The 16,764-nt window shown below is 40.8% G+C and overlaps 1 protein-coding gene and 1 long non-coding RNA gene across 2 annotated transcripts; one reads left to right on the top strand and one right to left on the bottom strand.

Moving 5' to 3' along the window:
- Positions 1-6,787: 6,787 nt before the first annotated feature.
- On the top strand, positions 6,788-7,766 carry LOC124878273. The gene is made up of 2 exons (XR_007040699.1): positions 6,788-6,948; positions 7,056-7,766. It is a non-coding gene; the product is annotated as an uncharacterized LOC124878273 (long non-coding RNA).
- Positions 7,767-11,708: 3,942 nt separating this feature from the next.
- On the bottom strand, positions 11,709-15,280 carry admb (adrenomedullin b). Its single transcript, XM_047350210.1, has 4 exons — positions 15,158-15,280; positions 14,916-15,031; positions 14,419-14,544; positions 11,709-12,958 (listed from the first exon to the last, which is right to left on the bottom strand). The coding sequence occupies exons 2-4, from the start codon at positions 15,017-15,019 to the stop codon at positions 12,694-12,696; spliced, it is 495 nt and encodes a 164-aa protein (XP_047206166.1). The 5' UTR covers positions 15,020-15,031; positions 15,158-15,280; the 3' UTR covers positions 11,709-12,693.
- Positions 15,281-16,764: the final 1,484 nt, after the last annotated feature.

Below are 16,764 nucleotides of genomic sequence, written 5' to 3'. Positions count from 1 at the left end.
TTTTTTAAAGACTCCGGTCCAAAGACGACAATTTCTGTCTTGTCTGAATTTAGAAGCAGAAAATTTAAAGTCATCCAAGTTTTTATGTCTTCAAGACATGCTTGTAGTCTATCTAACTGGTTGGGCTCATCAGGATTTATGGATAAGTAAAGCTGAGTATCATCAGCGTAACAGTGAAAATGTATCCTATGCTGCCTGATAATTTGACCTATTGGAAGCATATATATAGTAAAGAGAACCCTGTGGTACTCCAAAATTAACCCTGGAGTTTAAAGATGATTCATCATTTACATGAACAAACTGGAATCTGTCAGATAAATAAGATTTAAACCAGCCTAGCGCTGTTCCCCTGATCCCTACAGCATATTCCAGCCTTTCTAAGAGAATATTGTGATCGACTGGATCAAATGCAGCACTGAGATCTAACAGAACCAGAACAGACACAAGTCCATTATCTGAGGCCATAAGAATATCATTAGTGACTTTCAGCAGAACTGTTTCAGTGCTATGATGAGCTCTGAAGCCTGACTGAAACTCTTCAAACAGGTCATTGCTGTATAAATGTTCACACATTTGATTAGCAACTATTTTCTCAAGAATTTTAGATAAGAATGGAAGATTGGATATAGGTCTGTAATTTTTAAAGTCATCTCGATCAAGCGAAGGTTTATTAAGTAAAGGTTTAATTACAGCTACCTTAAAAGGCTGTGGTTCTGATCCATTTGCAAAGGATAGATTAATCATATCTAAAATGGGGCTGGTAATCAGAGGGAACACTTCCTTAAATAATTTGGTTGGGATTGGGTCTAACATACAAGTTGAAGGCTAAGATGAAGCTAATATTTCTGATAACTCAGGAAGCTCCACAGGATCAAAACAGTCCAAACACAAATCAGGTTCTACAGTTACTTCCAATGCTGTCTCGGTTGCTGAGGATGAAGTAATCATTTTCGGGAGTATGTCAAAGATTTAATTTTTAATAGAATTAATTTTATTTAAGAAGAATCCCATAAAGTCATGAATGTTGAGAGCTAAGGGAATGGATGGCTCAACAGAGCTATGACTCTGTGTAAGTTTAGCAACTGTACTAAAGAGAAACCTAGAATTATTCTGGTTCTCTTCTATTAATGATGAGAAATAAGCTGTTCTAGCTTGGTGAAGTGTCTTTTTGTACAACAGTAAGCTATTTTTCCAGATTAAGTAGGAATCCTCTAGGTGTGTAGAGCGCCATTTTCTCTCCAATGTTCTAACATTGTGCTTTAAAGTACGCAGCTCTGAATTAAACCAGGGAGCAAGCCTCCTATGAATAATTACCTTTAATTTTCAAGGGGGCTGCATTGTCTAATGCACCACGCAATGCTGAAGTAACACTATGAACAAGAGAATCAATTTGTGAAGGGGAAGAAACAAAATTATTGCCCTCCACTGTGTTTTTCTGTGACAATGAGGAAATTAAAAGTGGAGCAGATTCTTTAAAGGTTGTTACAGCATTGTCTGATAATACACTCAATGCCATATGTCAGCACAAGGTCCAGAGAATGAAGACAAAGGTGGGTAGGTTTGGCAATGTTTTGAGTAAAGCCAATTGAGTCTAAGGTAGCATTAAACACTCTATTTAAGCTATCACTTTCAGTGTCAACATGAATGTTAAAATCTCCCACTATAATAACCTTATCTGTATTTAACACTAAATCAGATAAAAGGTCTGAAAACCGATCTAAAAATTGAGAGTAAGGGCCTGGTGGACGGTACAAAACAACAAACAAGTAGTTTTAGTGCTTTGCAATTTGGATGAGGAAAACTAAGAATTAAATATTCAAAAGAGTTGTAGCTATTGATTGGTCTGGGACTTGGCAATAAATCGGATTGAAAGATGGTTGCTACTTCATCTTTCAGTCCTATTGCTACATTTATTACACGTACCATTATCACTAAAGGAGGCAGAGGAGTAACTGAATATCTGACATGGAGAGCAGGAAAAAGGAGGAGACTCAGAGAGAGAAACAGCAGAATGGGTAGCCATGGTGGAGTTAAAGCTAACGCTAAGCTAGCAACCCCTTACCACTACCAAAAAAATAAAAGTCCCCAAACATTAAATACAGCAACAGAAAGTATGTGTTTTAACATGCTTATGTATTAGGACAAGTAAGAGATATCACAGTAGAGAGAAATCAGATTAAACGAGAGAGCATTCACACCCCAAACAATCCACAGAGTGCAACAGCGAAAACAGGACGTGACGAATACGCCTTACCACGCCTCTGGAAATGGAGAGGCATCGCCTCTCTTTTTGTTTCTCCTGATGAGGCGTTGAGGCCTAATGTCCATTGTCCACAACCTCAGTGACAACTCACAGACTATGACTCGGGTGCCCAAATGGGCTGGATTGGGAACTCATTCGCCCATTTGCTATTGGGCCTGTCCTCCTCTTTGGAGTCAGTCCCATTGGACCAGTCGACGCAGGGCCTGGTGGATGCGTCTCTGCAGGCCTTTGCCCTGATGACGTGTGAGCTTGGACACACACTCGACTCTGGTGTGCACTCAGGCCAGGTGTGGCTGGCGCAATTGCCTTTAACTGAGCCCTGTAGGAGGACACTTAGGGCTCTTCTTGTGGTTCTGGGGGAGCTCTTTGGCTCTGCTGCGCTGGAAGAACTGGAACACGGCCCAGTCATCCCGAACAAGGCAGCAGCTGGCAGGCCTGCACAGACCTACCTGTTGGTCCATTGATACAGGGGCCGCTGGGAGTTGGTTGCAGGGGACGTTTCGTCCTCCTGCTTGTTTTTTAGGGTCCACGAGCACAGCTTCTAGACCGAGACCAGCTCGGGCCCAGGGGTTCCATGGTGAGGCCCAGGCTTTGCGCCCGTTTCTGGCTGGGCAACTCGGTCGGCATCTACCCTGGCATTCCTGGGGCCCCGTCGGTGATGCTCTAGAGCCGGTGGTCTAATTTTTTTACCCCGGGACAGCTCAGTTACTGGGCTGCTCACACCCCAGATTTGTGGGTGCTATCCACCTTGTCTCGGGGATGCCGCCTGCTGTCCCTATGGACCCCCTGCAGGATCCAGGGGGCTTTTATCCAGTTTATTTTCTGGTTCTTCTTTTATTCTGTTTATTTTCTGGCAGTTTTCTGTTTATCATGCAAGCGATCTTCTCGGGGGACTGGTTCATGTCTGTCGATCTGACAGATGCATATTTTCATGTCCCCATTGCTCCGGTTCAATGTCAGTACCTCCGCTTTGCGTTTCAGGGGTGGCACTTCCAGTTCAGTGTCCTCCCTCTTTGGTCTTTTCCTCTCTCCTGAGGTGTTCACCCGGTGTGTGGCGGCGGCCCTCTCCCCCTGCAGGCACGAGGACTGCATATCCTGCCTCATTTGGATGACTGGCTTATTTGTCTGCGACCCACAACCAGGTGGTCCAGGACACTCGACTGGTGCTCGTCCACATGCGTCAACTGGGCTTGAGAGGGAAAATGGAAAAGAGCAGCCTGACCCCCTCCCAGGTGATTATTTTTCTGAGCATGGTTCTAGACGGCGGGTCACTGATATTCTGGCCATGCTTCCAGGCTTCCGTCATGGCAGGGCTCCACGATTTGTGGAGTGCCTGCTTCTTCTGGGCATGCTCACTGCTGCTCCAGTGTGGTGCGGCTGGGGCTGCTTTCTTTGTGACCCCTCAGCAGATGTGGTTACACGGGGTCGGTCTGGACCCCTCCCACCGTGCTCACAGCCTCAGGCGGCTTTGGGTTGTGCATGCGGTCTCTCTCTCAGTGGCGGAACAGGTCCTACATCAAGGCGGGTGTTCTGCTCGGCCCCCTCCCGTGTCGAAGGGAGGTCGTCCATGCTGATGCTTCCTCCAGGGGTTGGGGGGCAATCTGGCAAGGCTGTGCGTCCCGGTGGCAGTGCGGGGAACATATCAGTGTTGTGGAGCTGCTGGCTGTGTTCCTGGCGCTCCGTGCTTTTCTTCCAGGGTTGCTGGGGAGAAATGTATTAGTTCGGTCGGACAACACCTCAGTGGTCCTTTCATATGAATCACCTGGGCGCTTGTGGGCGCTTCCAGCCACTCCAGCTTTCCCGTTTTGGTCCTGGGACCCCCTCTGAGCCTCTTCGCTCTGTCTGTGCACTTGAGGCATGTGTCCGCTCCACAGCAACCACAACAGACAACTTCTTTGTCTATTATGCTGGCTCTCGGAAAGGTCAGACCCTTTCTAAGCAGTGGTTGGCACGTTGGATCATGGAGGTAATCTCTGTTGCTTACTCCTTGCAGGATCAGCCCATGTCAGTTGGTGTACAGTGCCACTCCACTAGGAGCCCGTCCACCATGTGGGCTGCCACTGGAGGCCATTTGTGAGGCAGTTCCTGGGCAGCGTCAAGCACCTTTGCCAGGTTCTACAGGGTGAACGTGGCCACGCCCCTTCCCCTCCAAGGTGTCCTGGAGCAACTTCCTTCTGCGTCCCACCAAGGTGGTTGCTGTCGTTGCCTTGTTCCTGTGGATTTCATTTTTGGAGCCAACGGGACCTTGTTGGTATACATCATCCAGTACTTGAAGCACCGCCTCTGGCGGTCAGTAGGAATGAAACAGAACAAAAGTTACAACTGTAACTACGTTTCAATGAATCCCGGATGACCGCCAGAGCGCTCGGTCCCTCTGTCTCTGCGTGCTTGTGAGGAACTTCGTGACTGAGCTCCCTGTGACATGTGACTATATAGACTGACATGAATCACCGGTAGGTCACAGGTGACATTGTTGTCATTAATTCTCGACCTGTGCATGCGCAAAAAGATCATTCATTGCTAGAAGCACCACCTCTGGCGGTCGTCCAGGATTCATAGAACAATAGTTACAGTCAGAACGTTCGTTCAGTGATCAGAGACATGGCCAAGGTAAGGAAGGCTGTAACTGACCACCACTGAACAAGACATATAAATTGAAACGTCAAGATTGGGCTGAGAAATACGGTTTATAAAGATAGATTTTGACAAGTTTTATGAACTAATTAGATGAGATGACTCTTGAATGACCAGGTGAATTGGCCCCTGACATTGTCAGTACATGGATCAGGGCTCCACTTCAACACAACACAACACAACAAGGTGAAGGTAGGGTACTGGTCAGTTGGACCTTTTGGGCTTAAAGAGTAACTAAACCCAAAATCAACTTTGCAGATAAACTGTATAAACTGGGCCTTATGGGTGCTATCTTCACTGTTATTGTTACACTGTTACTGTGCTATTTTGTATTTAATGTAAACTTGTTTAATTCAGGAATATTTGTCCTAAAACCATCTTTGTGCTAACCTCTTAGGGTTGAACGGTGGTTAATGCAGTTGAATATTCCTATTGGTTAAAACAGGGACTTGGAAATTATGCGGCAGTGTCATGATTCTGGTACGTCTGCTCTACCCTGTCTCCCTGGCTGCATTCAGCAGATTAGATGCACCTGGTGGCTGCTGCTGTGTAGTGCAATCTGTGGAATGCCAAGCACCTGTGTCTTCCCTGATATATACTGACTCTGACAAGCAGACGGTGCCAGAATTATGAAAGCCATTGTGTGAGTAGATATCCAGCGTTCCTTCCTGTCTGATCATTGTTCTTGACCTTGCCTTGCCTTTTGGATTTATGCCTCTGCCTGCTCCTTGCCTGACGCCTCTTGTTCCGATCGTTGACCCTGTTTCTGTCCTTGGATTATTGAGCCAGCCTAGCCCTCTGATTATTCAGCCTGGAGTCACTTCTTACCTGTGCTGTGGAGATCACCGCCTGCTGCCCACTGAGGTTTCCCCTCTGGGTTCCACTCAAGACAAAAGCAGGTTAGTGGCTTTTCTGATCCCTGCAAAATCTGGAGAGACTACAAGTCACTAATCCTTCTTTCTGCCTCAGTGATTCCTGGAAGCTGTGAGGAGTGTTACCTGTGTGACGTTTTCCTGTGGCTGAATAAACCTTTTAAACTTTCAGTACTGTGTCTGGCTGAATCTTGGGTCCACCTTTTTCTGATTCATAGCAGGCAGTGGTTGTGCGCACTTGAAATTGGAAACGGCGAGCTCCTGCCTACTGCTGGAGTTTGCAACTAACAGTCGGGATTCCTTTCTTCAACTTAACGGAGTTAGAAATGGGCTTCGACAAGCAGCTCTACTTGAAGAGCAATGCCGTACCAACAATTGTTCTTCAACCTATGCCTCCGACCTTTCAGCACCAGGGAACTAGACGCTTGGAGATGAGTGCAAAACAGTCGCTTTACTGGTCCTGTATACATACAGGTATGGGATGTGTTTTGTCCAGTCTTGGCGGTGTGCTGCAATATTAGGTTTAGTGTAGTTTTGTTGTGGTATTAGTGCTAACTTGTGTAATTTCCTTTTAGCGAAATATGACCTGCTGTTTGTGACCTGGTATATACTGTAGATGTAGCTTGATTCCTACTCCAACTAAACTGACAGTATTCTCAGAGCTAGACAGAACCCCCAGGTTGAATAGTACACATAAGGGTTTAGTAAATCAATTTCATTATTGATAATAACCAACTGCCATTTTACAGTATTTTTTTCAGTCACAATTAAAAAGAGAAATTGGCTGTCAAACTGAACCAGTCCTTAACCAATTTGCTGATGTCCAGGCCAACTTGAAGCCTGCCAGGAGAAGAAAAGGTTAATTAGAATATTGATAATATAGAAATTCATTTATTTGCCTTTACAGCTTTAATTATAGAATTATATTGTGCTCTGTGATGTACTTTAACGCTAACTTAATTGCTTGTTTACGAAAGTGACGTCTCTCTTTTTTTTTTTTTTTAAACAGCTACTCAAGCACAACCTCCACACAGGAGTGTGTCATGTGACACTGGGGCCTTCACAGAGCTGTCATTTCCAGAGTGTCCCGTGGCTAGCTCAACATTAGTGAAAAGAAAAAGATATGAGGTCTTAGCTGATGACTCCTGATGAAAGTGAGATCACCGTAAACTGTATGAGGTGAGATAAAAACATTTTACATAGAATTAATATTTGTTGATTTGGTGTTACATATTAATCAATCTGTTTATGTTCTTCATTATTGCTACATATCTCCTTCAATGAAGTCCCTCCCCAGTCCCAAAAATCCACAAAGGATATTGTTCTTGAAGTACAGTTGCTGGAGCTTTTTTGGAGGTGTCCTGTTTGTACCCAAAGCTGTGTTGTGGACAAACAACTATTGAGACCTTCCTACAAGTCAAACAGCAGTGCAGTCACTGTGAATATGCCAGTGAGTGGTCCAGTCAGCCTAACAGGCATGTCTTTGGACTGTGGGAGGAAGCCGAAGTACCCGGTGAGAACCCACGCATGCACGGGGAGAACATGCAAACTCCATGCAGAAAGACCCCCGGCCAGGAATCAAACCCAGGACCTTCTTGCTGCAAGGTAACAGTGTTATCAACTGCGCCACCATGCAGCCCTGACTGCTTCAGTGGTCCAAAATTCCAGCAAACTACTGTGAGAAGCATTTGAAAGAATACCCAAAATTCTTAGTCAGCTAGGACAGGGGTTCCCAAAGTGGATCTCGAGACCCCCCGGGGGGGTTCGCAAGAAACCAAGTGGGGGTCATGAGATGATTTTCTGAATCATTGTAAAGTGTCAATTTGAGGATTATGGAGGGCCAAAAGGGACTAAATTAAATTGATAAATATATCATGAAATAAATAAGTGTACCATGAACCATTTAAATATACCATTAAATGTCCTGTAAACAATTTAATTGTACCATTGATTTAATAAATTATAAATAATTAAATATACCCATATTTATAAATAAATATAGAGTAAAAGAGTTATTTATTTTTAGGGCGTCCACAGTCTCTGGTACTGTTTTTATGGGGGTCACAGACTGAAATGCTTAAATAGAAAGACTCTATACTTCTTTTCTTGTTTCTCGGACATTTTACCTTTCATCCAGTAAGCTTTTCCAGTTCTGAACATGGGTTTAAAGAATCAAGCTTTTACACAATAGTCAGTGCAGTCACCTTAATAGGGCAATTAAGGTCACATGAGTCACTGACCCTACCCTCTTTTTGGTTCATTATTTGGTTTGTTTTCAGTTGACAATCTAAATATGCCACCTAACAATGCCAGCATGAGTCATTTAGGTAACGTGTCAGGATATGAAAGGCTGTACAATCGCCCCGGGGAGACAAGTCACGGCCACCGCCTCTGTTTAGTGTTTAAACCAAATGGAGGGTAGGGCCAGACTCATGACACCTTAACGGCCCCATTAGCAACCTTAATGGCCGAAATACCATATTGACTCCATCTTATAAGCCTTGCACTTCCAACCCATGTTCAGAACTAAAGAAGCCTTATGGATGAGAAGATAAATGTCTTCAAGAAACAGTTCAATAACCTTCTGTGTAAGCACCCAGATACCGAAAATATTTGACACAAGTCATACCAGTGACGTGCGGTGATGTCCATAGGTGGTGAGGTACTGACATAATCAGAGTCAGATTTACCAGTATGCATGTTATTGTTTACATCTGGAAATTTCGTGCATGCACACAACCCTGGAGGGCAAAAAGACTATGCTTTTTACATGCCGTCCATAGCCGCTCTGCCGCAGTAGAATAATTCCGTTAACTCAATGAAACTTGTAAATGTAGGTATTATTAATTTAGTCCTATGCTCCACAGCAAAGCAAAAATAACTCAGAAAAACCGTCGAAGTACAACTCGAAACCACTTCTTTCTCGCCCAAGCTACATACAGACTCGTTGCTATAGCAACTGACAACAACATCTCGTTATGTTTTAAGATTCAACACCAAAAAACACTCAAATATTTCCCACACAAATAACAGAACATTCAGTCTGTTGCAGTGGTATGTTTTTAGGCTTGATGTTTATTTTGTGATTATTAATAAATGATGCTGTGGTAGATTGGAGCTACCGCTGTTTTTAGCTAACCTAACACAGTTTGTGGATTATGTTTTTTTTGTCTGCATTCTTAACACATACAAACTGTACTTCACAAAACACACATTTCATTAAAAAACTAAACAAAAAAATGTTATAGCCGTCTTAACGTTACTTATAAATGAAATCCATGCGCCGCTCCTTTTGCATAAAATCATCCGTCACTTTCTGGTAAAAGTCCTTCTTATTTTCCTTCAGTTTTAAAAGTCTCTCCGTCTCAGAAGAGATCACTGCCAGGGAAGAAAGCCTTCTGGCGATCTGGATTTGAATATGAGCGGTCGACCGCTCATGTTTGGTGAGGCTTCTTTGCAAATTCTTCAAGTCACAAAATCCCGCCTGAGTCCACACAGTGCCACAAGTTGAAAAAAGAAGGCAAGGGAAGCAGAAAATGCGATTTGTGGCAGAACATCCACAAAGCCAGTCTTTTCTTGTGTACCACTCCATTTGAAAAGAGCGGGTGCCCTTGTGTTTTGTACTTTGAAGTAAACCTTTCAGCTCCGGTGTTGTTCTTCCTTTGCTTATTATTTCCTGCTTAGATTGAAAGTCCACTTTAGAAAACTATTTAAGTTTAGAGATATAGTCATCCATGTTGATGTGAGAAGAGGCGAGAAAACAAATCTATCGCTGCACTTGACTTATTCTGTATTGCTAACTCGCTATCACTTAGCCTGCAGTCCTGGAGTCACAAGACCAATGTCTGGGATCACGAGCACCCCCTGCCATGAGGCAAGAACACTGCCTGCCTCTCCTCGAATCTGTTCTCTGCCGTTTATGACCGCTCAGCATACGAAACACATTACACACACACACAGTTGGTGACAAAAAACACTGCACATTATATAAATAAGCTAAATTATGGAAAATCAGTTCAGATGTTCAATGTTTTTTAACCATTTTATTGGCGACGTACAGATAGGAGGAACATGCTCCCACAGAATGGCAGCCAGCACAGTTAGCGAGAGGTTTCTCAATCGAAGGTGAGGCTCAGCTTGCTGCTGCCTCACCAACTTTGCTTCCGAGCATTTGAATGGGAAATTGTGAAAATTCAGCGATTTTGAAGAAAAAACAGTCAAAATTGGGTAAGCTAAATGAAAAACAAATACTTTACAGTATAAACCACCGGGTGAATATAGCAATCTAAATTTATTTTATCATTGTATATTATTTTTTCATTATGGCTGGTGAGGCTCTGCGGTCGACCGCACATCACTGAGTCAAGCAGATCTAAAAGTATTTTGCCTATTACTAAGGATATTAGGTTAAACAAAACCTATAAAATATTCTTATTATTCTGGCATTAAACAAATATAAGTATTTTTTGGTAAATCTAAGTGACCTAAAACAGAAAATGTTTAGTCTCATATAATATCAGTAGCATAGAAAATAAGCATTGAACATGTAAACATTGTTCTTAATGTATATAGTTTTAATGGGGGTCACTGACATAAAATTTACACCAGATGTCAGCAACAACCCAAGTAATCCATATACAAATAAATCAGAGCCAATTAGTCCATAAACTAAGTTGTATGTAAAGAAGTGGAATGGTACAGGGAATATTTATTGGACACATGAAGACAAGGTTCTGGCAATAGATACAATTGCAGCAGCAAACTTCTGAATGTTCCAGTGAGAGCCGTTGGAGCCATAATCCAGAAGGGGAAAAAAAACATTATTTCACCACAGCCATGTGCCCCTCATCAGACGTCTGACAGAGGAATCAAAAGAGTTGTCCAAGAGCCAAAGAGCATCAGCAGAGACCTTTAGAAAACCCTCGAAATGGCAGTTACAATTTTTCCCATGAAAACCAAAATAGATACACGTAACTGCAATGGCCTCTAGTACTACTCCACTGCTGTAGAAAAAGTATCAGGAGGTCTGTTTAAAGTTTGCTGCTGGAGATATTGATATGCATGTGAAATACTTGGAGAGTATAGTATGGCCACACACAACCATGTTTGGAGAAAGGCTGGTTCTGCACATCACCTCAAAAATATCATGCCAACGTGTGTTGGGAACATCGTGGTATAGACTGTTCTACAGCATATGGACTTTATATAAAGGAATGGTCAGAAACAGAAAGAATGGATAGAGAAATGAACATTCTTGATAAGAATTAAGCCATGGATCAGGTGTGGTTTCCAAGCAAGACAATAGTCCCAAACAACTCCTAAGCTTCAAAAAGTTTCAAAGATTTGCAGACAGATTGAATGAGTCAAAATCAAATCATAGTAATGCATGCGACTAGTTTATCCATACAGGAAACATCTTGAAGCTGTCCTTTAGAGAAAAAAAGGCTTTTTCACAAATTATTTAATACATTTTTGTGTCCTGCTGATATTTTACCCATTACTTCCTTTGTGGACGAAATTCCTTCCATTTCTATTTATGTGTGGATTTCTTGGGTTTTTTTCTGACATTTGATGTGAATTTTATGTCACTGGACACATTAGATTATTACAAAAAAAGAAAAACTTGTTCAGTACTGATTTTCCCTGCTGCAAATATCTGTACAATCCCAGTCCTTTAACCTTTTTCTTTTTTCCAAAATGTTTCTTCTCAGGAAATATTAAGGATTACTCAATTCCAACATCATGTTCCCAGAGGACAGATTTGATTGTAGTACATGTGTTTCTTTTCAAACAGGGAGCTGACAAACGGTGTTATTTTTAGAATGGAATGTGAGGTGCATGTTTTGCTCCTAATGTAAGTCAGCATTTTACCCCACATATTGTCCCTAAATGACGTCCATATGCGCCTGAATCTCTCAAGACAGACGTTGGTGACCACATAGCAATTTGTTTTTTATTGTTTCTGACATTGGTTGAAAGCAGGCCCGCTGGAATCTGTTACAATCCCTTGCATTGCCACAATCCATGACAGAGGTTAAGTAACATTTAAAGTAATTTCAGATTAGTAAATGATAAATGATATTGAGATGTACAAATGTTAGGATGAAACATCTCTTAAAGAGAAATACATTCCTTTATTTAGAAACGTTTTACCTCAAAACTAGATGGCAGCACAACACTTAATTAGTTTTTTCGAACCCTTTAACAACATGTAACTCAAATCTGAAATAATTCAGCTCTAATTAGCTCTAATACAGACTACTAACACATGTAACACAGAAATGTTATACCAATTTTTCTACCTGCAAGAGTCAAGGAAAGGATTTACTCAGCTTACATACATCAAAAACATCATTCAAGTGAAATGAAAATGTTTATATTTAAACGGTACATAAAATATATTGTTTGTTTAAATACAAAATCTATATTCATATATACATGTTAACAGTTAAATAGCTCTAAATAGCAAGTAAAGGTTCGGTACAAGTTGTGTTAATTGCACATAATGAGCAGTTCCATCACTTGTGTAAATAATGGTTCCTGGTTTGTTAATGAGAGCTTCCAGAGCCACAGTTGCTCTGCTGATTCCTTCTCAGTTCGTGACTCAGCTGTCTGGTTCACTTTTAAGGCTGAAGAAGAGGCACATTCTTATCAAGTCCCACAAGTCTGACTCCAATACTTCAAGAAATCACACTGTTCAGACACACTGACACCAACACCTAAGCATGTGTATGTACTGTTTAAAAGTCTTGCTTTCAGCCAGAAGGGGGGCAAGAGCTCCCTCTCATGGTCTCCACAGATAATTTCTTTCACCTAATTAAGATCTAAATGTGTGGAACAATCCTCTCAGTGGGCTTATCTTTATGTGCTGGAAACAAAACAAAAGGTCCAATGCAAATAGTTCTTTGCTTTTACATGTCTGTTTTAGGCCTTGAAGCATGGATTTTGCTGGCTGCTGTCTTGCTGAGTAGCTTCAGTGCTTGTCCTTGGTTCCTCAGTCTGGAGGGTGAGCTGGGGGATATCCGCCGTCCGGCGACGGCGTCCGTATCCTTTAGGGCTTATCTTATCCTTTGGAGCGCAGGGCCTTGGAGGCATTTTGTTATAACGCACACCATCAGCCACGTCATGAATTACACAGGTGGCCAACCTGCAGCCAGATGACCTTTTGGATCTTATGTTCTCTCCAAGGCTGAAATACAGATTTACAGAGTAATGGTTTACAGTCTTATTATGTGTGAGTAAATAAAACAAGATTTTTTAGTATCTGTTAAGATGAAATATTGCAGTAGAGGTTGGATCATGCATTATAGGTCCCTGAATATTTTTTTGCGTAACTTTTGACTGTGTTGATCAAGTTTGGGCAGGTTGTGTATTTAAAATATTTTCTTCAGGGCTTTTATTAGATTTTTAAACTATATTGAACTACATAAAACAACATTTTGAACACACCCTAACCCTAACCCTTAGATTTGTTTTTCATTCACTGGTGCGCCAAATAAATTTCACATTTTATTGTTTTCTGGTAGGTCAAGATGTTTTTTATGTGTAGTAAATCAGCCGATTTGCATAAAAAATATGGGGGATGAAATGATCACCTTTTTATCTTTAACAATCATGACTTGTTAATAACTTGTCACAAAAAAAGAAGATTGAGTACAATACATTTTCAGTTTTTATTTTTTTTAAAAAGATTTTAATAGCTGAAAATGGCATTAAGGAGGTGACCTACTAAACCTTAAAAATATTGATACACGTTTCCAAGGCAACCTTTAAAAAAGCATTTTTGTGCACAGCACACCCAGATGGAGAACAAAAATAAAGGGAACTTCTACAGGTCCAACTTATGTTTGGCAGTGCTGATGGTAAATATAACAATACAGCACTTCATAGAACCTATGCTTGCAATGTTATTATGGATTTAAGGCTCATGCCACAAGTAATCCTTGTTTGTCATTAGATTTTATTCCTAGATATTTATTTGAAGTACCAGTGCTGCCATTAGGGCATAAAAAGAGATGGGTGGAGTAGCCAACAATTTTACTCAAGTAAAAATAGCCTTACTACAATATAAGTTTACTAAAGCACACATAAAAAGTAATTCTCCAAACAATTACCCTGTAACTGTTCGATTTTAACACGATTTATTGTAAAAAATGACAAAATTAGAAAGATAAAAATATGTGCAAAATCTGGTAATTTAAAGAATAAAATAATGAGTAAAATAGTTAACATCAAAACAAAATAGCAAAAACAGGCAGGGAAACACTCATAACACAGCATAAAACTTTTGAAACCCATACTTATAGTAGGTAATATCTATTAGAAACATGCAAAGTACTTCCAGTGATAATATATACTTTGTAATGTATATTCACTTGACCTCCAAATGATACAGCAGGCTCAGCAGAAAACAAGAACAATGAAATCCCACATTAACATAAACTGTGTGTTTCTGTGTCTGGTTCATTTTTGGTTAAAACACAATATGTTCTTCATTTAATTAAATAACTTGAGGTATTAAAGTTGCCAGAAATTGTACTCATTAAGAGTAGCATTAATTCAAAAATACTCTTACTCAAGTAGAAGTAAAAAGTATAGTGCGGTGAACCTATTCCAAGAAATATATTTTTTTAATCTCTTCTTATTTACCTTGCTGACTGTAAAGATGTTTCTCCATCCTCATTCTGCGATGGTCCCCTAGAGGTTTGCACTTTAGCTGCATTTAACTGGGTGTTGGGGTCTCTGTTCATGTGGCTCTGCAGCCATTCTATAAACCTGCAGCAAACAATGGATAAAAAATGATTGCATTAATAGGGGGCACAATGTCAATTATCAGTCAAAATAACACCACTAACCTAAAATAGTTACATGATCTTGGCAAAAATTTGAGAATTGTTTTTATTAGCATTGTTGAAAATCAAGCATTTAACCAATGCCTGTTGCTGCTCCTCTTGTCCATCAGAGAACATGGATCAAAGACTTGAACTCTGAACCAGTAAAACTTTGAAAAATCAAAAACTAATGTTCAGTGACTCTGATAATTGAGTTCAGTTTTTTTATTTATTTGATATACTAATAGCACTATACATGTGTGAGGATCACATGAACAAAATGTCTTTAGGCTGCTTGTTTATGAGGCAGCTTACCTTTTTTTCTGGGTACCGTGGGGCTCTCCTGGGTCACCTCTGATTAGTGGGACCACAGTGGTAAAAACACAGCAGCATATCACAGTGTGCAGTGAAAATCTCATTTTGGCTTGCAGCTGTCAATCACAACATATATAAACTGTATTTAGTTGGATAACATTAAACCAGTATGAGATTATTCTTACAGCTGTTAGAATTTAATGATTATTAATATTTATAAAAGATCTTGAAGTGTTACTTACCACAGGGTCTTTCTTGGAATGTGATACAGATAATCTAAGTCTATTATAAATAAAGTTTTTTTTTTCTCCAATGTAGTAAAGACTTTGCCATGGGTTGAAGTCTGAAGATTACATTGCTAACATGAGGGGCTTTATAGATGGAGGGAGGGAACTGTACCTGGATGCCAGACCCAGTGGGAGGGACCTCTTGACAGTTCATGTCAACCCCGTCCACCCCTCACGAAGATATTCAGACCACAGACATGCACATAGTGACCGACTGTAGGCAATCAGCAATCCACAAAAGGCATGAGTAACGGTTTGTGGGAATCATAATTTGATCATTGCACTTTTTTCTGCTCTGAGATGTTACCAGAATGATCTGTGTTTCAGACTTTAGCTAACTGATATATACTTTTTCCTTTGTAAATGTCACTAACATTTGCAGTGATTTGCACAAGTATTCATGCCCCTCAAACTTTTTCACATTGTATTACTTTACAACCACTGGAGATGCAACTATGAAGCCGTCTACAAGAAGGAACAGAGCAGAGTGTACTTCTTGAAGAAGCTTTGGTCCTTCAGCTTTGCAGCAAGATGCTGCATATATTTCATAAGTCTGTTGCGGAAAGTGCAAACTCCTTTGTTACCATCTGATAGCAGCATCAGAGCCAGGGACTTAAAAAAACTCAACAAGCTGATAAAGAAGGCTGGCTCTGTTCTGGGGACTCCTCTGGAACCTCTGGAGATCATTGTGGAAAGAAGGATTCTTCATAAAATGAAGAACATTATGGAGAACCCTGAGCATCCTCTTCATCAGACTGTCCTACAACAACAGAGTGTCTTCAGTCAGAGGCTTCTTCAGATCTGCTGTTAGAAAGACGCTACAGGAGATCCTTCCTGCCCACAGCCATCATCTACAACAAATCTTTGAAGAAACCTTCATAATATGAGCTACAACTACATTTAATTTCCTGTTAGGATAAATAAAGCATTTTTGAATTGAATTGGCCTCTTGAGCTGGTTATTTAATTAATGGTCTTCTTCTCCATTTTGTCAGTTTAGGTGGACGGCCATGTCTTGGTAGGCTCGTAGTTATGCCATTCCGCTTCTACATGATGGAAAGTGCAAAGCTTAAACCTAAACCTGTTTAAACTTCTCCACAACTTCATCCCCAGTTTGTCTGCTGAGTTCCTTTGTCTTCGTGATGTGTTTGTTCTACAAATCTTCTAAAGGCTTCACAGAAAGCTGGATTTATATAGAGTAAATCACACACAGGTGGACCCTATCTATTAACTAGGTGACATCCAAAGGAAAATATTTGCACTGGATTTTAGTTTGGGGAATAAGTGAAAAGAGAATAAAAAAAGATAAAGGTCTGGATAGTCAGATTTCAGATTTTTATTTCAAAAATTTGAAAAGCTATATCTTCTGTTCCTTCCACTTCACAATTATGCACTACTTTGTGTGGTCTATTACATAAAAGCCCGATAATATTTTGTCCCAATAGCGGTTTGTGGCTGTAATGTAACAAAATGTGAAAAATGTATTTTCTTTCCATTGATGTGTAAGAACTTTGTTTGTGCATGCTTTTGGTAAATTAAGAGTGTAAATGAGTCAGAGTGAAG

Source organism: Girardinichthys multiradiatus, chromosome 2 (assembly GCF_021462225.1).
Source record: "Girardinichthys multiradiatus isolate DD_20200921_A chromosome 2, DD_fGirMul_XY1, whole genome shotgun sequence".
Lineage (NCBI taxonomy): Eukaryota > Metazoa > Chordata > Actinopteri > Cyprinodontiformes > Goodeidae > Girardinichthys > Girardinichthys multiradiatus.
The sequence above is the reverse complement of the archived record's forward strand: the minus strand, read 5'-3'. Positions and strand labels throughout refer to the sequence as shown.